A 27,379-nucleotide genomic window follows, 5' to 3' on the forward strand; every position below is an offset into this window, starting at 1 on the left:
CCCGCACTTAAGAAATCCCAGGCATGTATGATCCAAGCACCTTTTCAATATTTTTTAAAATCTTTATAGTTGCAAACCTGACAATATTTTAATACACAAAGTTCAATCTTTTCAAATAGATAAGTGACATCTGACACAAGATTTCATATATTTTCAATAATGTGCCAGAAGTTTATTGAGTTCACTCAACATCTATGAGGATTTATGTAGGATTTAAAAAAAAAAATCAGTTCCTTTTTTACTTTTACCTTCAACAGAAGTACAGTGAGGTTTCTGGTGTCACAGAATTCTCATTAATTTTCATGCAGACAACTTTTGGAAAAAATAGGATTCAGACCAAGGCTGAGTAGGTGCAGGAAATCTCTGAGGTAAGAAATGTCTCATTCTAGCAATATTTATTTGATCCTACTTGACAAGGGATTAAATGTTTGTTTTTTTCTACAATGCAAAAAAGAAGACAGGTGTTTTGTCCATAGTTTTATTTCACCAGGAAGGTTTATACAGTTCTGCATAAAGGTCATTGTATGCATAGCCTGAAGTACAAAGCTCCCTTTGAAAACTCCAGCACAAAGACATTGCATATTGACAACATTAAACAACAATGTGGGTGGTATAGGGAAAAAAAATTAAAACAAAACAGCATTCCTTCTATTGGAAAAGCATAATAAAACAAGGCACTTTCAGTAAATAAGGGAAGAACAGAAAAATGCTGTATCAAAGATTCCACAGAACTGACCCAGAGCACTGTAACAAAATTCTGCAGTAATGAACAAGTAAAATACAAAAAGGCACTACATAATCCTCTCACTGCAACTCCCATTTCTCAACTAATTAGCCAACTGAACTTGGCACAATGGAGTCTTAATTATAAAGTGCATCTCCTGTCTTAATACATTTTGAAAAATAGGCTATACAACATAGGTACCAACATCCCCATGTGTACAATATATTGAAACAAAAATACACTGCGACTAGATTCAATCTAGTTATGAACTGTGCAGGAAAAAATATGGCTTCTTTACAAGTCTTTCAATAGCCTCCATATAATCTGGAATATTTTTAAACGAACATGAATGCATTAGCAAGGTGGTAAGAGGTAGTGTTCTGAGTAAAAGGCAAATTTACAGATTTTGTTGTTACGTGTTACATGTATATAGCAAAGGTATCCCAGATTTTCAAAGCAGCATTACTGAACAAAAAGTATTACAGCATGCTATCTTGGGATGAAAATACACAGTGTTTTGGGGGTCTCAGATCAGTTCTTTCAGCAAAAATGACCATTTTACAATGTCCAACTATGATTCCATCGTATAACTACTTTGCTCTTGGTAGTGGAAGTTCTCCTATTGCATTGCATAAAACTTCCAGAGAAACTTTCTTCAACTTTAGAATGTAAAACCAACACATTCTCCATTCCTATACACAATTGAGTCCATTTTCACTTCAGCAAGCATTATTATATGGCTATAAGAAAACACAAATACCAAACAGATGAACACATCAAATGTGTCACAACAGTGGCAATATATGACATATGAGTTAGATGTGTTCCATGATTTACTGTGAAACTTTTGTCATTCTGCTAGGAAAGTCAGCCAAATTGAGTATATACACTATCTAAACTTTAGCTGATTTTAGCCCTTATTAGACTTCAATATATTAAATATATAAAGGCTAGATAAAAACTGAAATCAAAGCAGCACTGGATATATTTCTTACATTAATAATTTGTAAGGATTTATGTAAACATTCAATATGTGCATTCTTGCTCTTTGCTGTGAATTCTTCACAGCTCCTCTATGATCCTACCCACAGATACACCCTTAACATGAACCTTTCCCAGGTAACAGCCACTGCTGCTCAGCTATTCTTCATCCGTGGTATAGGCTACTTCAGCAACTTCAATTTCTGGGACAGAATTTCCAGCCAAAGAGCCACTCCAGCATGGCTCATGGTTCTCTTTGTCTGAGCTGCAAAGACAGATCAATAAATGGAAACTGGTATGATTTTCTAAAGCCATTTTAGGCAGACAATCCACAAAACACTGATGAAGCTTTTTTAACTTATCTCTTATTCCAGATCTAAAATTATCTATCCTGAGGGCCTTTATGCAGCAGAGAAGTGCAGTAAAATGCTGAATTTCTCAGCTGCGCAGATTTAATGCAAGACTAAACATTTGAAAACACATACTTTAAGAATAACTAAAATACAAGTAAAATAATAGTATTTACCAGCTGTCCTCACCCAGGGTACCCTGGTCTGCTTCTACTGCAGAAGACTCCACCTCACCACTGCACTCACTTTCTTCTCCTGACCTTTGACGAGTCATTTTTCCTAAAGATAAATCCCTACAACAGATAAGAACAGAGTACCACCAATCCATACAGCAAACATTTGTCACTGAAGAACTGTTTGTTTCATTTTAGCCCTGACAGTTTCTGCAAGAAGATTGAAAGTAACCTTTCAATCTCACTCCTGCATGCCCCATTTCTTTGACTAGTACTATTTAAACAGTTTATTTGCTCCAGCTGCTTATTCCTGAACTAAATTCAGTCCTCTACATCTCTGAGCCACCAAGATGATTAGAGAGATGGAGAACCTTTCCTATGAGGAAAGACTCAGAGAACTGGGATTGTTCAGCCTGGAAAAGAGAAGGCTTTGTGGTGACCTAATTGCAGCCTTCCAGTACCTCAAAGGAACCTAAAAGAAAGATGCAGAGAGACTTTTTACAAGAGCCTGTAGTGGCAGGACTCTTCCCCAAGGGAGAATGGCTCCGAACTGAAAGAGGGTAGGTTCAGATTGGATATTAGGGCAAAGAATCTTTATTGTGATGGTGCTGAGGCACTGGAATGGGCTGCCCAGAGACGTTGAGGATGCCCCATCCCTTGAAGTGCTCAAGGCCAGGCTGGATGGAGCCCTGAGCAATCTGGTCTAGTGGAAGGTGTCCTTGTTCATGGCAGGGGGTTGGGAATTAGATCCTCTTTCAGGTCCCTTCCAACCCAGGCCATTTTATCATTCTCTGGTTGCATGACAATTTAGTAACTTCACAAAATTCAAGTCCCAGAGAAGTGTGTATGACTTAAGGTAAAAAATTACATTCAGACTAAGTCACACACGTCTTGCCTAAACAGCAGAAGGATTATAATCAAAATATAATCAAAAGGAAGACAGGAGGATGACAAGAAGATTTCTTCTATAGTTTCTCAAGTTTCTCACTGTAACTTTATAAAACCACACACTAAGTTTCAAAGCAATACATTTTTCCATTAGTGATAAAGACAATTTTTTTCTTAATGGCAACACAAGGTAATGGTCCAGCTACCTTAGCTACAAATGGGAATATGGTCACATAGATTGACCAAAGAAATCCTTTTTTCCAAACCAATTCTCTATGTGGAAAACATATATCAATTTAGCATTGAATTGGAAACAAAAGCTTGTGATCCATTTTGTGTTTAAAGTTATACTACTATATTTCTTTCCCTTTTAAAATTGCTCTAACTACTGTTATTTTATTTTAATGCATGCATTTTATGTAAAGCCTTAACAGCATTCTGTAACATGACTACCAGCCTAGGATTGAGCCAAATCCAGAAAAAAAAAAAATCCTGCAAGTCTCAGGACTTGTCCAGCTGTCCCCTTCTGCCTCACATCCATTGTAGGTACCTGGCCTTTAGAGCGTGTAGGCATAAGGTGCTTAATTCTTGTTAGGCCATCAAATAAAAATTCTACTTCACCAAGGTCAAAGACAGACATTTCTTTTGGGTTCATTTACTATCAGACAAGCTGAAGCTCTTTACTGAAAAAACTTGTGACATGTTTTTTTTTTTTTACAGCCAGAAGTCACAGAAGTTACTTTTTGTCAGGACTTCAGAGACTATGTGGCTGTCTTTCACTAATTTTATATGTCTGGGACATTAGCAGTGTGTTTGAGTATTTAAAAAACATAATCTATCTTTAGGGAAAACACTAAAATATCAAGTCCCTTTTTGCTATTCACACCTTTTTATTTTCTGTCACACAGAAGTCCCTATCATGATGTTTTAGCCAAATGCAAGTTATTTAACTTTTCCTGACTATTTCACTATTTAAGGCAGCAGCATGTCAAAACTTTGTTATCAAACAGGGATCTTTGAAATGTAATTACTTGCCTTCAGGAGTAAGCAACAAACTGAATATGGTATGCTGATCAGAATTTTCAGTCAGCCAAAATAATTGCATTTAAAGCCTTTTTCAAAGGTAGTTCCCTAGAACATTATAAGGTGTGATTTGTTAGTCAACCTGGATATGCTGGACTCAGCAACCCAGCCAGTATTAAAATAAAAGTTATTTTAATTTTTTTTTAATAAATTTCTTCACTGCCTCCTTCACGGTCTGACACACATGCAGAGGGAATGTTTTTTTCATCTGATCTCATGTTAGGAAGAGATTCTTTACCGTGAGGGTGGGAGGCACTGGCACAAGTTGCCCAGACAAGTGACTGCTCTATCCCTGAAAGTGTTCAAGGCTAGGTTGTATGGGGCCTTGAACTACCTGGTCTAGCAGAAACTGGATGATCTTTAAGTTCCTAAATAATGCTATGATTCTGTGAAGTTGTAATGGGACCATAGGAATTCACTCTTTTGCTAAGGAAATGCTGCAATACTGACTCAGCAGCTCTAATGGGACACTGGATAGCACAACATAATTCCTCAGCTCCTGTTACAGAATTTAGCAGACATGTACTGTTTTCCCTTGGGTTTAAGTGGACAATCTTCCATGCTATTTAAATGGTACCTGCAGCATCTCATTCCAAGCAATTCAGAACAAAATTAAACTATTATAGATATACAACTGCTTGATCACTATGCTCTGTCAAAGCTTTGAGTACAGACAGAATTTTACAAATCAAAGCAATTTTCCCACTCATCTCTAGCAGGGTATTTTACATTTTCAACATTTCAAAAGCAGAACAAAATCTTGCTCTATCTTTACAGGACTTAAAGGATTAGGAAACAATCACAGTTACTTTAGAGGGAAAAGATAGGACAAGCTTCTCAGTCATTTGTACTAAATAGCTTTTAGCCAGCATATGAGAAAGAGCTTACTGAAAATATTGCTTTGTATGTGGTTATGTAGGGAAAATGGTTTCCAAGATACAGCTAAAGCTGGTACTTGTGACTAGACAGAGAAAATGCTTTCATGGAGATAACTTCCTAAAACCCTTAAAATTTCTACATACCTAATTCTTCTTTCAACAGCATCAATATGAAGTTGCTTTTCTGTTAATAATTTCTTCAGTGATTCAACTTCCCTTTGTTTTTCAAGCAGTTCTTTTTGTAGGCGATAATTTGTTTCCTCCAGAGTTTCACAGAAAGCCTAAAGACAAATTTAAGTGCATCTTCAATTTAACTTCAGTGGACTGCCTTTATTGACTTTTCTCTTAGAAATATCAACCTGTAACAGTATTATAGCTGCTTGTCTTCAGATTGATTACCTTAAAAAGCTATGTAAATAAAAAAAATTCTTATCTTAATAATGCTGCTTTGAATGATGAATTTATTATGGTAAACATCATATCACATGGGAGAATGGATTATAAGAGAATGGAGATGGTGCTGTGGGCAGCCTCTCCCTGATGAGTTGCAGCTGTACTAATTACCAAAGAGTAGAAGCAGCCTTGCCCTTAATAGGTTGCAGCTGTGTCCAATAGGGATGTGTGTTATAAAAGAGTGGGTTGGCAGGTCATGGAGAGAGGAAGGAGTTGGTGTTGCTGTCTGTAGGAATTCACAGAGGAAAGGTATGAATTCTACTGTAGGGTAATGAAGTGCTGATGCTTGCCTCCAATTTTGGTGTCAGTTGTATGACCACCATCAATATCGTTCGTTTGTCTCACAATGAGAGAGACACCAGAAGAGTAGGTTCTGATTTGGAACCTTTTTGCCTATATGGAACATAAACTGAACTCCCTGCTTCCTTTTCTCCTCATAAGTTCTGTTTCCACATGACTTGAAGTCAGTTTCAAAGTATCTATATATTTCCAGGATGCGAAAAATATTTGGATTAAGTACGTATTCTTTCCTTACCCAGGACAAAGACAAAGCTGTACAGTTCTGTACCAAAAACCTGTGACAAATATGAAATCATGACAATCAGAAGACCAGTAAAAAAATATTTTGAAACTGTTTAATAGGATGCTGTGAACACTAACTACTCAGCCATGACAAATATGCTGGGCTCCCCTGCTGAGCATGGCATGTCTGTATCACACACCCTGATGGATCTGTCAGTGAGCAACCCCAAACCCAACGTGAGGAGCACGTGTCTAATGCAACATCCTGCGAATGCAGGAAGTGACAGAAGAGCTGGCACAGAGCCTCCTCATCTATTACTGGAAAGCACAAGTCTTCCAACAGTAGTGTGCAATTCTGATTTAATAATTTACATGTGCTCTATAAATGAGAGCCCCACGTGGGAGGCTTTCTTGGCTTGATATTACCAGCAACTAACCACTAACTCAGAGTCTGCTGAATATAAACATTTAATATGAGCTCGGTTAAGAATAATCCTGTTAAGATACTGTTTGTCCTAGAGTTTTAAAACAGGCTACAAACATCAAGAATATTCTATCCTTTGCTTTAACTGAAGCAGACTCATGATCTTCAAAATATTAAGTTTTCCTGTAATTATACAATACAAAGAAATGAGGAGTTTTCAATTCAATAACCCTGTTTTTTTCCATGGAATTTTAGTTTTTTTTATTGACTCAGACAGCAAATTTATCTTTGTTGACAGGCACTTGAAGACCAGTCATGAGTTAAGCAATAGCTTTATTCATATCTACTAGAGCCAAGAGCATGTGTCATGCAACTCACTCTTGACACAGCATTTATAGTGATTGCTTTAGCTATCATATCACAGTGGTTAAGCAGTCATCCCATTTCAACAAAGCCAATTAAGTAAATTTTTCTGCTCTTGGTAAAAATATTCAAGGTTGCTGATACCCTAACTGAAAATTAGACATTATTTCCTTAAGAATATAATTAAGTTTATTATTTCAACCTTTAGATGTACGCACATGGAAATTACCCTATACACAAAATAGATAAAAATATTGCATAAGTGTTGAAAACTGTTTCAGTGTTCTGAGAACTGAGTAAAGCCTTTGGAAAAAAACTCAGAGATATCTGCAATCTGGGTATGAGCTGTCCAAGCAAACACAGGCACTGTTTGAAACTGGGAAAGAAAATATCAATATATTCTGAAGGATGCTGTAATAGCAGAAAAGTGAAGCAAAGCTGAGAAAGGGAACAGTGTGTAATGAGCTGTCTTGTTCTTTAGACAGCTGGACACCTGGAGCCTGGAACAGTTTTAATACCCCAGGCTGGACTAATTATTCCTGAATTTCTGAAAGGACAACCAGGAGACAGCTTTGCTTCCTTCTTCAGATCATGAAACAGAGATGGCTGAGAAAAGATCTGTGGAAACAACTACCAAGGATATGACAAAAAAAAAAAGATTAGTGAATATTTTGCCTACTTTTCTGTGATTAAATTTCTTGGCCTAATCAGCTTCTAATGGAGCAGGTACCTGTATCTCTCACCTGGAAAAGATAAATGTGTTTTGGCAAGTCCTTGGGATAACAGAATAGACATAAACCAAATAGAAGATATCCGTATTTTCCATTATCAGGAAAACAGAAGATTTTTTTTCTGCAATGCTTTGGATGGCATAGAAAGGCAAAACAGAAGTAAGTTTTGAGATATCTTTAAAAATGAACTCCAGGAATAAGTACATGAACCTCAGTGCTTTTCCTGTATAAGGCAGTTCAGGGAAAGAAAAAAAAAAAAGCAACAAACAGTAAGGATGGATATAGATGCTTTTAGTATGCAGGAATTTAGGATTTCTCCTAACAATCAGAAGCAAGACAAAAAGCATGGCCACAACCATGGATTTCAGGCTGAGCCAACTTCAAATCTCTTCAGAAAGCTGCTTGGACAAAAGAATCCATGGGAAAACACCCTGGAGCTAAGAGCAGTCCAGGAGAGCTAGCTGATATTTAAGGATCACCACCTGCAGGGTCAGTAAGTACAGCTTAACAAGCAAAGGCTGCAGGTGGCCCGTGTAGATGAGCAAGGGTCTCCTAAGCTCAGACATAAAAAGCAACTCTACTAGGGGTGAAAGCATGGAGAGATGACACAGGAGTAATATAAGGGCTGCTGTCTCATCTTACAGGGACGGGATTATGAAAGTGAAGGACAACCTGGAGCTGAATCTGGCAAGGCATGTGAAAAGAAACAAAAAAAAGAATTCTACAAGTGCATCATCAACAAAAGAAAGATGGGAAACCACGGACTTGTTGTGTTGATTGGAAAAAACAGCCTTGAGTAATTCTTTCCCTGCAGCCAGTAGGAAGGTCAAGACAAACTCACCTGCAGTAGGGGAAGAGCAGATCAGGGAGCACTTAAACAAAATGGATACACTAATGTCCATGAGACCTGAGAGGCTGCACCTTTTTGCTGTGCTGGTGGTCAGCCACTGGAGCAGGCTGGACAGAAAGGCTGTGAAGTCTCCTCTGTAGAACATTAAAAACCTGACTGGACATGGACCTGAGCAACCTGCAGTAGCTGACCTCACTTGAGCCAGGAAGGCTGGAATAGATGATCCAAGAAGTCCCTTTCAACCCCAGTCACTCCATAAAGGTGTGGTATCTCTTGGAGAATTTTATAACAGCTGTCTCAACAACTTCACAGAAATGGGTAATAGCTAAAACTACAACAGCACAGCTATTTTAATGGTTTGATTAAATTCCAGTGGAAGAATAACACAGATTTCACCACAGCATGCACAACTGAAATTTCAATGAAGAAGGCACTTAAATTTTTTAAATTATTTGAACAAATAATTATGGTAATTAAAAAAAATCATCAGCTTAAATATCAGTGATGAAAAGGGATTGTATGGAAATCAAATATGAGCTTGTGACAAAAACATACCAAATCTTTCACATGCAATAGCAATGTAACAAGAACCAAGGCAATCCTACAAACACGCAAACAAAACAAACTGGCAAATATAAATTTAGTTGAATGAGCATCATTTAACATTCATAATTTCTGCAAGACTAACAATGTATGTACAATTCGAAAACACAGTTATTCTATAAAGTAAGGTCATCTGCTCTAGACAACCTTGATACTGCTCTTCATGTCACTAAAGTTTATTTCTAAGAGAATAGAATAAGTTTTACAAAGCAAACTTCATCTATGACCCAAAAAGGCAAAAACAAAGCTATATTATGGGATAGGGATGAAGTACAGCAGTCAAAGACAATCAGTGTGCACCATTTATCAGATTTTGCCCATTCTAGAAACACACAATTTTGTGATTTTTGTGAAAGAACAGAAACAGAAGTGTTTCATTCTGTATCATTATACAGATCTTACAATATTCAAAAAATACCTGCTTTTTGCATTCTCTTTCTATCCTACTTACCCTGCTCTCTTCTAGACTGTCAAAAGGACCTGGAGGATCATCCAGACAAAGAAATTCTCTCACTGCAAGGCTTTACAAAATAAAAGAGAGTGAATTACTGGAAGTACAAAACCAGCAAAAACACTTAAAAATGATTACAAAATGGAGGTATTTCTTTAAGTGACACAAAATTTACATCCTCAAATATACTCCCAGGTATTCACAACAATTAACAAATAAATGGTTAACAAACTATAAGTCGCAGTTGTAGGTGTTGACCAGGGACAGTATTTAGAATGCAACTTATGAGGATGAATAAGCAATTTTAAAACATGATTTTTTATGATTTTAAAAAAATTTTCATTGAATTTGTAGCTACATGACAATTGGCAAGTTTATCACTTTGGTATTGAAGAGGTTTGAAAAATTCTCCTGAGAAAATAAGTAATATAAAATTAGTATTATGCAATGGATGAAAAGTATGCTGTTAAAAGTCATATGCAGATACCTTCAGGTAGTATCAGGGGATTTAACTATGAGCACTGAAACATGTTCAGCTGTCTCCCTTTTGCTAAGATCATAATCCACTGACATATACACATGATATAATTTATATATGTACAGTGTGTATTTTTATATAAAAATAAGTTGTAAGAATAGAAGACAATGTACCACTGATCTACTATATAGCCATCTCTGAATACACATTTCAAACTAACGCATTCCATTTGGATTTGTGTAACAGTTACCATCCCCCTCTGTGTGTTGTTTTGCAAAGACCAGAAGAAAGAAGTAGGTGTAATCCTGTGGTTTACTACAGAGTATTTTAAGCATCTGTCTCATTCTGTCTTCCAAATTTAGATTACTTTTCACAGAACTCCTAAACATCTCCAAACATGTCCCTTCAGCCACCTTTTTAAGACTTTCCTGCTCGGTTCAATTCTTTCTTCTTTAAGGAATCTCAAATTAGAACACTGTATTCATGATTAATTAGCAAGTAGTAACTTAGGAGCAATGCTGTGCATGCACTCACGACTATAAATCTTTAAATCATCTCCTACTGCAATGAGTGCACAAAAATGAAAAATGGGAATCCAAAATTAATTTTCTGTCTCTTCTTCCCACCTGGGCCCCATGGAAAATGTGAGGGCAAAAGGCAGTAATTTTCTGCTTTCCACTCATTCTCTGCACTTGAGGTTTTCACAAAGCACAAACACAAGAAAGGAAACTTTCATCCAGCTACCATCCTAATCAATCAGCTTCAGGTTGGCAACCAAAATGAGCAGAAACTTCTTCAAACAATAATCATTCACTATACTATCACTTTTAGTTTTAAGAAGACTCTAAAGAACATTTATCTAAAATACACTGAACATTTACTTTGTTGTTTCTTTACCTAAAATAGGCACCTGATGGCATGAACATTTATTCACAGCCCAGCTTTGCTCTGAGAGTCTGCTCTGACCTTGCTCTCCTCTCCATGTGTTACACCTCTTCCTTTCACTTCATGAATGAAGGTTCTGCCTTTAAAGTACCCCAGGGATCTTTTCTGTCCTGTGACAGAGCTGCCGTACACACGAGCTGGCTGCCATCCCTCTCCAGGGAGGAGCAGTGCCAGCACTAGGGAGGGCAGCAAGGGGCAGTGCAGCACATGGGATCACTGACTCCAAGCTGGCCGAGTTCCTCCCTTCCAAGCTTCTTACACAGGGTGGAGACAGGACAGCTCTGTCATCTATATAAAGCCAGATTCTGTTTAGCAGGTTAAACTTCTTTCACCCACTTCACCAGCTGTATGAAATTTTCCTGACCACTATTTAACTCTGTGGGTGGACTTCAATTTGATCTTTCACTGAATCTTCAATACAACATAAAACAAGAGAAGAAGTCTATAAAACACAAACAAAAATTTAGCCACCTGCATATATTATCCTCCATTTTATTTTTAAAATACTTTGTGAATCTAGTTTTATTAAAAGTAGGTATACCAAATGAGGTCTCCTATCCCTGAAGGGCAAATTTCCCACTGTGAATACAGTACATACAGTATGAAGAGAAGTAAACCAGACTTCTCTACAAAGAAAAAAGGCTTTTTTGGTTTAGGTCTGACTCAAGCAGTTTGACTTACTTGCAAAACTGGAGAAGTAAATGGTGAGTTTTAAAGGAAAAAACAGAGTGAAATGCTCACCACTGCTCATGTGAGGTACAAGTATTAATTCCCATTAATAGTAAATTTATTCTCTGATAAGTGGGTAAATATATTAGATGGTCAAATCTCCTTCATTTTAATCACTTCTTGAAGAATTCACACCTTCCACAGATCCAAACCTTAGAACCATATCAATAGGTTATAAAATTTATTTAAAAATTTTGTCTTCATGCAGAGCCCTACACAGACAAAAGTTCTAGAAACCAAATTTCAGCATCTCTTCATTAGCCAAAAGACAAACTGATTCCACAAACATTTTAATTCCTTTTTGTATCTGATAACCAACACAGTCTAAAAGTTTGAGTTGGAATTTTTTACCTTAAACTATGACAAAGACTATTTTATCCAATATGGTCCATCACTAAGATACAAACAAGCCAGCTGAAATGCTGAACTAGCTGCAACAATATGAAGCAGAAAGACTTCAGATCTATTTAAGCAAGTCCATTCCATTCACTAGTGTGTCTCCAGCAGCATAACAGAAGTTACATTTAGGGATGAGATTGATTCTTTTTAGCACACCTATTATTATGCAATTTAATTATTAGGAAGTTTCTAAACTTCTCAGCTGCATACCTCACCCATATAATCATATTTAATAGCTACTTACACAGAAACACATAAGTTGAGCCCCATTTCTTTTTTAAACCTATTAAGCTTTGTCTCTGACATCTCACAACAAAGCTTTGCCACTCAGCATGACATACTCCAGGATGACTATGAATCATCAAAATATTAACATTCCTTACTCACCTTCCCTCTCCCCTTTGATGATTTCACACACCCTGTTTGCTCACCTAACACAACAGACTAAAGAGAACACTTCTTGCAGGGAAGTTTTTCTGCAGCTTCCTCTGCTTTTCCTTGCTTTCTTTGTACCTCTACAGACACCTCCTTTGAGATGGAATGCTGTGTTGTGGCACTGAACTATGTGGAAGGACAGTTCAGATTCCCAGAACAATAACTTCTTTTTCCCCTTTTAAGTTCCTCTAATGATTTCAATGAAGCTTTTTGACTATTGCTGAGTACTGAACTGATTCAGAAAACTAGTGGTATCATTACCAATAGTTATTTTCCAAGTTGCAAAACCAGCTGCATTCATAAATCTGTATGGGTGTACTTACTGTCACTTTCTACTTCAAGACACAAAAATTGATGTAAGTCACTCAGTACTCAGGATCCTTCTACAATAGTTTGTGATCTCATTGTTCATTCCATTCTCCAGATAATTTCAAAATGTCCTGAACATCAGTGTCCACAACTGCAATCTAACACATTCCACTGCTACCACCCCTAAATTACCATCAATCCTTTCCCCCTTGTCTTTTAACTATTTTATATGAGCCCTGTCATAACTACTCGTTTGTCTCTACAGAAGACATTATACCATTTTTATTTACCTGCTTACCACTTTGTTTTTTTTTTTTTTTTAACTACAAGCAGTACCAAAGTCAGATTGATGTACAAATCCCTATTTTCCAGACTCAGCAGTCGAATGCTTTATAAAAACATGTCAAATGTAGTAGTACCCCTTCTACTAAAAAGTAAAGTAGCTATGAGCACTATATGGTCTCACAGTCCCACACCACAGCTTGGCAATTTTAAAATTTTGTTCCTTTAAAAGTCTTGAGGGAATTAGGTTTGCTTTAGAGCATTTTTTACTCTTTGTTTTGAATGAAGTTTCAGATGATGACAGGTTCTCAGACTCATTCCTCAAAGAATCTCTAGTACAGCAACCTTAAAACCTTTTTTAATTCTGATGCTGGCAAAGGTTTTAAAAGTAACTGCTTTGCCTCTAGCAAGTTGCTTACTTAAATTCTCTTCTTGTCCATAATAAAATTATTTTACAGTTCATTTGTCAGAATTATGTTCTATTCATTTTCCTGCTTTGGAAGAATCTCTCACTTTGTACAAAAAAAGACACTGTTGAAAGAAATCTTGGCACTTTGCTGGCCTAAACACATTATGTTTTTTGAACTATTGAGACTTTTTTGATTTGTGGTTTACATTTACTTATGTACAGGAATCTGTAAATTCCTTTCATGTCATGTCAATAAAAACCTCTAGTTTAATACACATTTTAAGAACTAATTGCATAATAGTGTAGGTACTCTACATTATGAAAGCCTAACACATCTAGTATAAATTAACAATATTATCAATTCTGCATTAAAGACAGAGAAGTAATGTTTTAGGAATAAACACGGAATTATTCTAACATTTTAAATATTACAGCTTTTAGTTATCCCTGTACAAAATACTGCAGTTCCACTTTTTTATGCTAAGATGGGACTAATTTAGAAGGACACTGTGTAATTGACATAATGATCAAAGGCACAGCATGAATGTTACTGAAATCCCTCACCACACTGCCTGAAGGTACACTGCTGGAGTCTAGGAGTTTTATAAGAGCAGTATGGACAGAAATAAAGCCACAAATGAACAAGCAAAGGTTAATCACCTACCAGTTAGCAATATCTTTGTGAGCTACTAGGTTCTGGAGGAATGCCTGCAACCCCAGCTGTCGATCTTCCAAGAAGTCAGGATTGTAATTATCCTTGAACCAGCGCTTCGGCGGAAGGGCCAACCGAAAGCCTGGAAACATATCTTTTAGCTGGAATTATTAAAGACAAAAAAAGAAAAAATTTGAGAAAAATACTAATTTTGCCACAGGCACTGACTTTACTCAGATTTATAAGACATTTCTGACTTCTGGTAAAGTTCAAGCACAAGACAAGCCTCAACCATAAGGAAAATCAAAATTACAACTTAAATTGTGGACACAATTTGTCAGTTCTGCCACTTGCTGCCTTATGCAGTAGAGTGCTTTGTATTTTTCCTCAAATTTAACACATAAAAATAGGAATGAAAACCTTTGCTTTGTTATTTAATGTCTGAGTCTGCTATTTAAAACCTTTGAGTCTGTACACATAAGAAAACTGTAAAAAAAAAGTATCAATGAAAAATAATTTCAGTGGTATTTCTTTTAATGTACTCAGGGATAAAAACTACTACATATACACATATATAGAATAAAACCCCATTAGAGATGTACAACTCTGCAACTTGTCTTTCTTGGGGGGCTAGAAGAATAAATTACAACACATGCATGAGATTTCTTGTAAAGAGTAGTTTTTTGTACACACAGATTAATAAAATTTCAATATGCAAGTATGGCTCAACCCCTAGTAACATGCAAAACTGCATTTCTCAGTTCCTTAAATAGCAACGGGGTACAGCTGACATCAGAAATACCCAGATTTTTTCTTTGAATTCAGAAATAAAACATACAAGTGAATGAAAGCATATAACAATGAACCTCTCCAAGAGTGCCAATTATTCTTCTAATATGCATGATAATAAAAAATACTTTAACTTTTTGATAAGAAACAATTTTTCAAAGTTATGCTTGACAAAGAAAAATCTGGGAGAGGATTTACAACCAACATGAAAAAGCAAATAGGTTTTATAAAATTTGATATCTCAGCTGCCACAAGAATTGTTTCATCATTTTTTCTGAATACAGGATCTAGCCAGCTTCTGTCAGAGATGTTCTGCGTACACTGCATATATTAATACGAATGTTGCAGTGATAGAAAATTCTAATGGACAGCTCTTTCACCAGATTAAGTTTTAGAAAATTTACGACAGATACTGCACTTCAATGAGAATCTCTCTACACACTTAGAAGGAAGAACCACATTAATAGATCGCCTTTGCTTATGTAACTATTGTTTCACAGCATGAGGCACTTTTTAAACATCACGAATATTGTTTATTCAAATAGCCCATGATAAATTCTGGTTCCTTATTTACAGAATGGTTTATTGTCAAAGCCTTGCTCTTTATTTCTGAATTGAATTATTTAAGTATGTTTTTCTGTTACTGAATTTCATCTTGATATTAGACCCTTCTTTAAATCTTTAAGTTTATATTTGGTCCTCCAAAGTTCCTTCATCTCCTACCAAGCTCTCAATAATTTCATATATATGAGAATATACCTGAATAGGACAGAACCCATAGAATGTAACAAAATGAGTTCCTGTTAGTTGTACAGAAGAGTGCAGACAACCATTGCTGGGAAATGGTTCAACCACACAGATTTTGCTTTATGGTACTTTTACTTGTCTGGTCACATGGATCACGTTGCTTAATTCTAAGGAGGGAATACACCTACCCAGAGATTACTCCTTTTGTGGATGAAGAAGGTAAGACCCAGCTGCTGTCAGTGGACTAATTTTCAACAGCACAGTCCTGGGGCATTCTTTCTTGAGTGCTCCTCAGACACAGCAGGAAAACCCATGGGTCTGACAACTTATTCTGGCCATGATTGCTTGCTTGGATCCAGCACCTTTCCTACTCCTTCCTACATCACCATGTGACACATTACACGTCACATGAGTCACAGTCTTGAGGAGAAATGGTGAACTTCTTTGTTCTTAAGCATGGCCATTTCATCATGTGTTTTCAAACTATTAATATGTTACTATTTTGTAATTCTCTACTATTTCCTGAATGGTGGTATGTTTAAGCTCCTAGAGCTGATATTTCTACATTATAAAAAGTAAAATGTCTTACAGACCAAAGAGTAAATGGTTTGGATGCATACTGAGAGGTGAAAAAACTTCTGACAGTGACACAAATTTTAAAAAATAGAGATTTTTCCTTTAAACAGAAATACTAATACCTAGAAATAATGGTAGAAGCCAAATATTTTTGCTAAACATTTGATGGCAAAGACTAAGGGCTTTATGAGTAAAAATTTAAGTATTTATTCTAATAGATATTTCAGCATTTTGATTTTTCAAACCACTGACAGCCACATTAAGTCAATGGAGGTAAGCCAATTCTTGACCTACCTGACACAGCTGTTCAAAATGCAAACTGCTGTATGACTTGACTTCCAAAATCTGAGTTGAAATGCCAAGATCATTGTCTCAAAAGAAGTCAGGCTTTTGCCAATATCAAGACATTCCTTAGTTTAAAACAGACTGCATTTAAGACAGGAATTTCTTCAGAAAGAAACCTCTTAACTAATTCACATTTACCAGTTTAGTTTTAGACACCACTGGTGTTTCAAAGATAGCCTAGAAGATATTCAAGTAAGTCAAACCAAGAACACAGAAGAAATTTTTAAGTTCAAGTACGTTTTCAAAATTTCAGCTAAGTTTAGCTCTTAGTTGATCAGACACACAAATCCAAAGTGATAACCTGTACAAAAAATCCCTCACAATGGGTAAAGAAATAAGGTTCATGTTGAAAGATGAAAGAACATTCTAGCAGAAAGCGTGTTGAACTCGCAATGCAAAGGGCAATTGTTTCTCTACTTTTGATAGCTGAACACTATTTACCAATCATAAAAACCTGTGCTTTTCAGAGAAGCATTTTTTCCTTTCAAGTATTCTAAAAGTATTAAGTTGTTGACCCAGAATTCCTATTCATCTGGTGTTTCCTCCATCTTTAAAGATGTGATATAGTATTTCACTATTAACTTTGAAGACACTGAAAACAACTGAAGACTGACCAAGACACAAAGAACGTATTTATGTTCATGAAACTTCAGTTTTATGATGAAAAAAATCAAGAGTTGTTACACAGAAAAGAACTAAATAACTACTGGATCATTCCTGCAAGAGAATACAAGTCCCTAGTTCTGTTTCCATGCAGGGGATAAATATTCAATAGTTAATTCCTTTATCATATAAACTGGGAATAAATATAAAGTTTGAAGCATACTAACAGCTTCAGATGAAGCTGTTACATCTTTACATCAGCTGTTTAATGTATCTTTGAAAAAATGAGGAATCATATTTTTCCAGTTATTAATACAGTATGTGTTTTATATGCATTAAAATCAGAAAAAAAATAAGACAGATGATGTCACAAAGAAGATGTGACAAAAATATAAGACATGAAAGAAGTGAGGTAAGATAGCTGAGAATTTACCAGCTTATAATTCTCACCTTGTCATTAAGCCTGGAGAAATCTGTGTACCGTCTGAACACCACCCAGCTTTCCTCTGGACTTCTTTTCACCAGTATTTTGTATACCTGTGTGGAAAGACAGAAATATAAGAAAAATGTGCAAAATTTCACACTGCATTGTCTGGAAGACTGAAAAGACCTTCTATTTCTTAATGAAACAAAACCTGTGGATAAAAAAAATCTTAATTGGAGTAAAAGAAATGCAAATAGCAACTATCAGTACAAAGAGTTTAAACTGATTTCAGAATTTAAGGACGGAGTTCCTGTAACTCCTAAATACATATAACTATTTCTGTCTGTAAGAAAGAATGTATTGCCAAGCAGAACAAAAGGCTCAGCTATCAAAAAAGTAAGGGAAGTGTGTTTCTGTGATCTACTTTAACCTTTGCAAAATTACAGTTTCACTCATTGATCCTGGAGGCCTCTGTTTTTATGACTGTTAATCATCAGGTACTGTGTGTGATATTGTTTCAAAATGTCTCATCTGACTTGTTTCACAAGGAGAAACTATGCAGAATAAAATTACATCCTCCATTGCATTTGTCTTGAACATTAGGTTTAGTCTTTCCAGGCAAATATGATTTCACTAGAAAAATGCACCAGAACGATGATATCATCACTGTGTAACTGAAGTAATGGATACTTTGAATCAGATTTAGCAAGATAACAGCACAGCAGTACCATACTCCTATTTAAAAGCAAATGTAAAAAGAAACAAAACAATGATGATAATGATGATGACAACACTACAATTACTTTCTAGGAGGGTTAATATTCCAATGTCTGAACACAATGAATCTAACAATACAACTTCAACTAGAAAACATTAAACAGTGTCCAATGTCATAACCTTACTCTCTCCAACACAGGGAAAGACAGGTACTCTCTTTCAATTGTACTGGGTTATTTTCCCCAGTCTTTATGTAAAAAATATAATACAAGAAAGAAAAAGGTATTTTTAGAATCATAATGATAAATGATCCCTCATTTAACCAAATTCTATTTAGAACATTTTCTAATCTGTTACATACTTAAATCTTCTCCAGTACTTCATGCTGTCACAGCAGGTTGTCTCAGCTGATAAGTGTATTTTTCTTACTGCAGTCCCAACATGTGATAACCCTGGTGCTAGCCAACTTCTGTACAGGTCTGAGACTGTTTCTAGCAATTTTGTATTCCACAATATATTAAGTTCCAGATAATTACAGAAACTACAGATAACTATGGTGCAAATCAAAAGCAATTTTTCAGCAAGTACTTCTCTTATCTATGTTTTAAACACAATTTCACTTTCAAGACATATCATCTGTGGAAGTCATGGATTGTGACAGAGGAAAAAGCTATTAGCTTTTAAAATTCAAGCTGCAGGACTGGCTTACAGGACCAACATTAAAATATAATTTTTCTGCCTTCCATTTTATGTCTAAATGCTTATCCAAATATTTTATTACTTTACTGTCATACTAAAAGTATAAGCAGTTTTATTTTCATAAATGAAATTAATAAATAAATGTAAAATTGTGACGACTCTGCCAGTACACAGTAAAACAGAGAACAAGAAACTTTGGAATATGTGTGCAAATTTACTTGCTAATCAGTATTCTATTCTTGTATTCTACTATAAGTTCTGCAAAAGTACTATTTAAACGTGTATATAAGAAAAAAAGGAATAATTTCCAAGTGAACATTAGATAACTTAAAAAAAAAAAGTTCACCAATTACAGTGAACTTAACTGTAACAGGGAGTGCAATCAACTTGTGATTAAATAGCCTCAAAATTATGGGCAACCTGAAACAAACATGTTTGGTTTTCCTGTCAGAGTTCAAAAAAAGGTGGTTGGGTGTTTTTTGGCTTTTCTTTAAGGTTTGCAATTAACAAGTAAGAACTAGAATATTACAAAAAAAACTTCTCAGTTCCTTCGTACAAGCAGGGGTAAAAATCACAAATTAATTCAACAAATTCATTTTATTGCACGCAATCATGAATTGCTTTAGTCTATAAATAAAAATCATCAATGAAAATACACCCATATGTGGCAACATTCTCTGGCTGATTCAGCATCTTATTATCATTTCTACTTGGCTTTAAAAAAAGAAAAAGAAAAAGAGTGCTAATTGAACATTCCAGGACTTCAAATTCATTTAAGACTAAATGTTTACAAGGAGATATTTTTCAGCCTAGGTTTTCTCTCTCATAAGCTTCAGCAACCACGTACTCTAACATGCACTGACATTTCACTCCTGAAGCTTGGACATCATTAAGCCAAATCAGATTCTTATTTTTGGAAACTATGAGATGCAACCAACAGTAAAAAAAGAATTCAGCAATTGAGTCTCCTCTCTTTTACAAGTGATTTAATTTGCTTTCCACTGTCTTCCGCTGTCTTCTAAATCTCACTGATTTAGCACTGCAAAAGCAACTCAAATTCTAAGGACTAATTACTTGCTGGCTTTAATGTACAAGAGCAAACTGCATGCAGAACATGCAACTGAAAACAAACAGTTAATTGTGTGGTTTCAGAAACCAACTCAGCAATAGAAGTGAAATCAGGAAGAGCAAAAATGCATCCAAGAATTTTACAATGAAAGAATGTTTCACTTGTACCGTGACCTGGCCTTCCACATACAATCATGAGAGAAAGTTACCATTGTTAATACAGAACACCTTACAGGCACACTGGATCATGTCTTGGCAGTGTCTTCAAGAAAGACAAGAAGGGCAACAAGCTGGTGAAAGGTCTAGAGGCTAAGTCATGTGAGGAGTGGCTGAGGGAGCTGGCGACATTTATCCTGGAGAAAAGGAGGCTCCCTACAACCGCCTGAAAGGAGGCTGTAGCCAGGTGGGGGTCAGTCTCTTTTCCCAGACAACCAGTGACAGGGCAAGAGGCCTCAAGCTGTGCCAGGGGAGGTTCAGGTTGAACATCAGAAGAATTCCTTCATGGACAAGGTGGTTAAACATTGCAATGAGCTGCCCAGGGAGGTTGTGAACGCACCATCCCTGGAGGTGCTCAAGAAATGAGTGGATGTGGCACTTTGTGCCATCATCTGGTTGTCAAGGGGGTGACCAAAGGCTGGACTTGATCTTAGATGTTCTTCCCAACCTAAACGATTCTGTGGTATTTGCAGACTAATCCTTGTACATATAACAATATCAATTATTGTTTTGGTTTTGAAGGTTATTATTTAAAACAATTTTTTAAATTTACCCGTGAAAAAAATTTTGCTCTTCTCTTATGCTAACATGCATGAAGATGTTAGAAGCTGAAAATCTCAGGAAAAGACAGGGTATCATTCTCAAACAATTAAAAAGCATCATTACTCAACTTTTGGCTAAAAGATCTTGATTTCATTACTATTTTAACTGTCATAAAGATTCTGCACTTCTCTAATCTATAAGAAAACAGGAAGAAAAATAAAGCTTGTCTGGTATTTCCTTCTCCTTATCTCTTCCTAATTAATATTTTTTCATCTTAAGTAATGTAATTAATAATCAGTAACAAACAGCCATCAGTCCCACAGGCACCATTGTATAAACTCAAAGAAATATTTCAACAACACGCACAGAAACAAATGTGGAAGTACACTGATATACTTATGGCATGCAAAAAAAATGAACTGCCAGCTACAGCGCACTTTGAGAAAAATCAATACAAACCAGGTAGGCTATTGTTCTGGCACGAGATATGGCATAAGCAACCTCCCAGTCTGTTTGCAGAACAGATTTCCCCTTACTAGAAACTGAGCAGGGAAAGAAGTTGAAACCCACATGTTTGCACTTTAACAGAAATGTTATAAGTTACTTATAACTACAAAGGGCTAACATCAAGGTTTCTTATCATTCATCCAAATAGAAGACTGCATTTTACTTAAGAAGTTTAATTACACAGAACTTACACAAGCTCAATTTCATAAGGAATTGTAGCTGCAAGGAATTCCTGACTTTTCCAGCAGAAATTGATACATGAAACAGAATTAATTCTTTCTATTCTACATACACAATTGCAGGAAAGACTGCTTTCTAATCCCTATTTTCCCACCTGTATAACAAGAATGGTATTTTCCTGTCAGGAAGTACTTTGAAGCTAAACTGGTAACATCCCTGAAGTGCAGGATTAATTCCTGAAAGACAATGCAAAGCACATTCAATTGCTATCTTGTCATTACAGGATCAACTCTACTATGCCCAAAACTTACAGTGAATTTTGCCCTTTCCTCCATCACCTCATAGCCCAGAATAGTAGGTGTGGATGGTCGATCTTCCCAGGTCCTGGAATCTTCATTCTGCTCTATTTCTTCTACAGGCTGAGTACTGTATTCTATGGATGTATCCAGACCTGTAAATTTAGTCCTAACAAGGGGACTGCTGCATGCAGATGATGTGGAACCAATCTGGTCAGGCATGCTCATCTTTTTAAAACTATCAACTGTAGAGTCCTCCAGCTGTCCTTTTGAGGAGCTTGAACTCGTTGAAATGCTCCCAAAGGAAGAACTTCTTTGGTTTCTGTTTGTAAAGCTGGATGATGAACTTCCAATAGGAATAGGAACAGGAACATATGGTGTTGCCATCCTTCATGAAAACAAGCCCTCAGTTTTTGGTCCTGGAATTTAAGCTTCATTCGCTGTGTAAACCATGTCTGCTCTTGTTTTCAGGAACAGTACCTGCAATTAAGGACAGAAAATATTGCTGTCATTTTTAAGTCAAAGCACCACTAAGAGCTTTGGGAAAAAATCTGTATTAGCTCTGAGATGGTACATAGCAGTATTGATGGTAAAACACTTTCACAAAGAATCTGGCTCATATAAAATGGTGCTTTTAGGTTATATCTCAACTATTTGACAGACAGCTTTACAAGTGTTCTGTCTTCCACAGCTATTAAAATGGCAAAGAGGTAAAGCAAGATTACAAAAGAGAAAAATCCTTTTGTTCTTTAAGAATTAAGTGTTATTTGGTTTTATCCAAAGAGTCAGCAATTTTTCTGGCATATTAGAAGTAGTTTCAGTGACTATTTCATCTAAACAGTACAGAAGGTTTTCTCAGAATTGGTTCTGTAAGATATCCACTGCAGACTATGCAAGCCAAACACACAGGCAACAATATACATGACATGAATCAAAAGATATGACAGTAAACAACTCAGGTGAAAACATATTTGCATATTACACATTCACTGAAGTATAGTGGATCTGTTTCCAATGCAAAATATTTTTTCAAAACAACTCTGTTGTATATAATGCTACAGACATTTGTCACAATGTAAAATGTACACATTTTCTGGAGTCTGAATTGCAGCAATTAAGTTTTACAAGCATGCACAATAAAAGCAGGGTTGTTACAGCAGGTAATTTTCCATTCCAGAAGATTAAAATAGAAAAAAAAAGTGTACAGAAAAAAAAAAGAAATGAAAAATTTGTATTTTTTTCTTCAAAAAAAGCATTTCAAATGAGTCTTTTGTGTGCATGTGTATACATTTCTGGAAAAAAAGGGAAGTAAAGTTAAGACAGCAGTATCAAACTGCCAAAAAAGCACCATCTCCTCATTTTAACAAAGTACCCAAAGAAGAGCTCTTACAAGATGCAAATTAAATGCCATCTCTTTGGATTAACAGGATTTGAGCCATGATCCATTTAGCCAGGAATAAACTAATCAACCAGGAGGTTGCAGGAAGCTGTGAAATGGGAAACCGCCAACCTGATTCACATCAGACAATCAATCACCTACTGCAGTAAAACCAAATGAGATTCCTCCTTGTGAGCATGAAGCGATGCTTTCCCTGTCTTGCTCTAAATTAATACTAGAGCACAGAAATAAAGACATAAATTTTAAATGAACCAGCATGAGGAAGACTGAAAAATTCTCTTGAACAAATTCCTTGAGTAAAGGAAAAACAAACTTAGTCAGCTACTTCAGGAAGTTGTCACACACTGTCTGTCAGAAAACTCAGTTAACTTGACCAGGAGAACAATTTCAAACCGACAGTAATTTCTTGGGAATATCTCTGCTTCACTGTGGAATGTGGCTGGACACTCAGCAGCATCTGAGGGAGCTGAACTCAGTATCATAAACCCCTGCTGACTCACTCAGCTAGTCAGGGATGGGATTTGAAGTATCCAGCAGCTTCTGTTGCAGCACAGTCCTGTGCTTGGCTGTGGGAGTGAAGCCACGTGTCAGACATCTGACCTGCCTCAGCCTCACTCTGTGAGAGAAGCAAGTCACACCTGTCCTGAGACAAGATGTTCTCCTGGAGCTACACCAGATCTAAATCCCTTTTTTCACCCACATCTCAGTAAGAAAATCTATTTTCTGCCTCAAACAATTAGCTCTGCAATAATTTTTCTTTATGCAAGGTGTGAAGCATTGTCTGATAAATTTTCTCTACCAATAGTCTATGAACAGTATCTAAATGAAACACTAAAAAAGGTAACTGCTTTTTCGCTTGCCACTTCAGTGACTCTTCCATACTACTACCAGCACAAGGAATTGACAGCATGCCTTTAAACAGTGTCCCACCCAGCTATGTTATTGGGAGGTATAGGATTAAACTCCTGTAAAAGGAAGAACCTAAGTGAATCTAGACTGCAAAAAAATCAATCTATATGTAAAAAGTGATTATCCTCTGTTGCATGACTGTGAATCTGGACTGGAAAATAAACCCACATCTCAGGGGCTATCTGTTGAAGCTAACCTAGGAGTTAATGGAATTTTAAGATGCAAAAAAACCTTGTACTGTTCATCACTTCATAAAAAGAACCAAACCAAACCTAAAACCCCACATTGACATTTTCACCAGTTACAATAGTTGTGAACAGTCTTTCCTAGAAGAACTTCTTCCTTTAAAGTGAAATGCCAGTCAAGAACTCACTATCTTGAGCTTGTTTACTTACTACACCTTACTCTTAACTGCACACAAATTTCTGAGCAGCTGCACCAATTTGGCAAGCAAGAGAGCTCAACACAGCCCACCCTGAGGACAAAGCCCTTGGTGTTGAGAGGCCAACACCTGCACTGTATGTGCTTCAGCAGCTTCCATTCCAGACCAGCTCTAATTCGGTACCACGGCCTGGATATTAGCAGCTGTTCTACACTAAGCCTGCTCCCAGGGTACATTTTCTGGTTTAGTCTCTTTTGTTCTCTGCAAGGCCATCCTAAATTGTGAGTCGATGAGTATTAAAGATGATGATGACACTGTTTTCTTCTGAAGGCCATTCTTGACTCAATCTGACACAGTAAACATGCCTACAGACAAATAAAAGGGGCTGATACTACCTGTGTCACACAGATTCCTCTAACTTTGAAAAGTAACAGGAAAGTAATCTCTGAGTAACAGAAATGTCAGGTCAAGTGAGCAAATAGCACATGGCTTCACTTAACTTGAATATTTTTTTGTAAAAAAGTTGAAAGAAATATACAAAAATATTACCTCAAACTACTAGACTCACAAACACATATATATTCCTAAATACATACGTAAATCCATCTTTAACTGTAGAAGTATCACAATTTCCTAGTATGTAAAATATTTACAACAGGGTTCAAAATCAAATTAATCTGCACTTTATGAAGGCTACTAAATATTAGAAGAAAATACAATGCTCAAACAAGGGTCACAGCCCTAGGAATCCAGCCTTATCTACTAATATAGTTTACTGCCAATTCATGCAATAGAAGGAACTGAGAACAATTGCATTAAAAAACAAAGAATCCTTTTAGACAAACCATGTCACTCCCTACTTACCTCGGCGCAGCAAGGAGGGTTTGTGTGCTCAGTTTGCTCCTACCCCAGCTGCACAGAACCAGCAGAATCATTCCAGCACACCAACTTCAACAGCAAACCCCTCATAACACCTAGGAGATACCCCAGACACTGCACCTTCTTGTCTAGCTATTTACTTGACTTTCTGCAAGAAATTTGCTTCCTGTTTGGGACATGTATTCTGTTTAGTTTGATTCCCAAGTGTGAGTTAAGAACGAAAAGAGAGGAAGAGAACATTTGCTGGAAGGGCTGAACTGCAAGATCTCAAACAGGATAGGACAGTCCCAGGAACCCGGCTGTCACATGCTACAAGAGCAAGCATGACAACAACTTATCCTGGTGTTTACAGCAGCCACCTCCCTTTCTGCGGGAGAGGCAAATAGGCTGTAATAAAACCCACTTAAAAAGGGTTTGCCTGCAGCTTGCAGCTATCGCACTTCCAAACCTTTTTAAACTAATGGCTTGTATATCCAGTGAGAAAGATATAAACCACACGATTCCAGGATAAAAGATTAGAAACAAAACAATCCGTACTTAACAGCTGTAATTGGATTTATAAGACTTTTAGCTATGCAATACTATGTGTGATCTGGTTACATATATTCTGCCTCTGTCTGGACAACGCAGACAAGCTGAACTCTGATGTTTAGGGTTTAAGTGCTATTGAGGAAAGTCATCTAGAGAACAAGTAGAATATATAAAGAAATAATTTTCAGACCTAGGTTTCGTGATTTTGTAAAATAATCATTCTGTGCCGATTTCAGCCAAGTTACCTAACAACATTTTTTACCTGTTTATGCACCCAAAATGGGGGGGCTATTTATCACACCTCACACACAGAGGAGTAACTCCTGCCCCGAAGAGTCTGAACTGGAAACAGCCGCGGGTACCGCGCAGCAAACTCCGCACGTCGGGGAGCGCCGCTTCTGGCGGTTCTGAACCCGAGCAGAACCAAACCAGACCGGCCGGCCCCGCCGCTGAGGGGCCGCGCTCGGGGAGCGCCGCTGCCGCTTTACGTAACTCCAGGGGCGGCCCCGAGCCCGTGATACCGGCGAGGCCCGGGGAACCCTCCCGGTACCTCCGCACGGCTGCGGCAACCGGCCGAGGAAACACCTGGAGGCGCGGCCAGGCCCCGCCCCGGGGAACGGGGGGGTTCCGCAGCCGCCATCCCGCCCGAGAGGGACCGAACCCCGAGGTACCACCGCCCGTTGCCGCCTCCCCACAGGTGCGCGGGAGCTGCGACAGCTGCACGGAGACGTCGGGGGCCGTTCACGTCGGGCGTGGGACGGGCAGCGGCGAGGTTCCACTCCCCGGCCTTCCCCCACGGGCTGCCCTCTGCCTCAGTCCCTCCCTGCCCGCTCCCCTGATTCCCGGTGCCGGCGCTCCCGCCCTCCTGCACGGCGGCCCCACTCACCTGCTCCCGCCGCGCGCCCCACTCCGCCGCGCCACCGCCGGGCCCGCCCCGTGCGGGGGGCGGGGCCCGCCCAGAGGGGCGGGAGGGGCGGGGCCGCGCAGGGACTACAAAGACCGGCGTGCCCCGCCGGCTACCGTGAGTTTCGCTTTCCGGCGCGTGGGCGCGGTGCATTGTGGGGCTTGTAGTTCTGTGTGTGGCGGTGTGGTCCTGTGGGGTGTGGCCGCCCCCTGAGGGTGCTGGCGCCGGCGCTCAGGGAGGGGAGGTGTGCGAGGGCTGGGGTCTCCGCATTCCCGGTTCCTGGGCATAGGAAAGCCCCCAGCCTCTGACAAAGGGCACAGGAAAGCCAAAGCCTCTGCAGGGCTCCTAGTGTGGTTTCATCTAGCCCTGCCATAAAGCCCTGCTGAACCACGAGTTGCGGGTGTAGGGCAGCGCGACAGGAGTGGTTGGGGAGCGCCGTGTGACATTTCAAAGCGATCAAAGCGGTCTGGGAATTTCCTGGATGATGCGGGGTGGAAAGCACTGTTCGTAAATAGTGGTGAGAATAAATCAGTACCTCACCGTACCTTAGGAT

General features: G+C 37.8%; 1 protein-coding gene across 2 annotated transcripts; it reads right to left on the reverse strand.

The window, feature by feature from the left end:
* Positions 1-464: 464 nt before the first annotated feature.
* On the reverse strand, positions 465-26,858 carry SNX16 (sorting nexin 16). Of its 2 annotated transcripts, XM_036378849.2 has the most exons (8): positions 26,809-26,858; positions 21,838-22,302; positions 17,623-17,709; positions 14,125-14,273; positions 9,475-9,544; positions 5,222-5,358; positions 2,232-2,348; positions 465-1,970 (listed from the first exon to the last, which is right to left on the reverse strand). In XM_036378849.2, the coding sequence occupies exons 2-8, from the start codon at positions 22,207-22,209 to the stop codon at positions 1,865-1,867; spliced, it is 1,038 nt and encodes a 345-aa protein (XP_036234742.1). In that variant the 5' UTR covers positions 22,210-22,302; positions 26,809-26,858; the 3' UTR covers positions 465-1,864. The 2 variants fall into 2 exon arrangements, with proteins under 2 accessions (XP_036234742.1, XP_036234743.1); XM_036378850.2 differs by lacking the exon at positions 2,232-2,348.
* Between the last annotated feature and the right edge of the window lie 521 nt (positions 26,859-27,379).

The sequence above is a fragment of the Molothrus ater genome, chromosome 1, assembly GCF_012460135.2.
Source record: "Molothrus ater isolate BHLD 08-10-18 breed brown headed cowbird chromosome 1, BPBGC_Mater_1.1, whole genome shotgun sequence".
NCBI lineage: Eukaryota > Metazoa > Chordata > Aves > Passeriformes > Icteridae > Molothrus > Molothrus ater.

Bases quoted from the DNA above. Each gene is read 5' to 3' on its own strand.
- SNX16 (XM_036378849.2), bottom strand. From the start codon at position 22,209: ATGGCAACACCATATGTTCCTGTTCCTATTCCTATTGGAAGTTCATCA. The intron at 9,545-14,124 runs GTAGGTGATTAA...TATTTTGTAAAG, and splicing joins CACAAAGATATTGCTAACTG to CCTTGCAGTGAGAGAATTTC. The intron at 2,349-5,221 runs GTATGTAGAAAT...TATCTGTTGTAG, and splicing joins GCTGTTGAAAGAAGAATTAG to GGATTTATCTTTAGGAAAAA.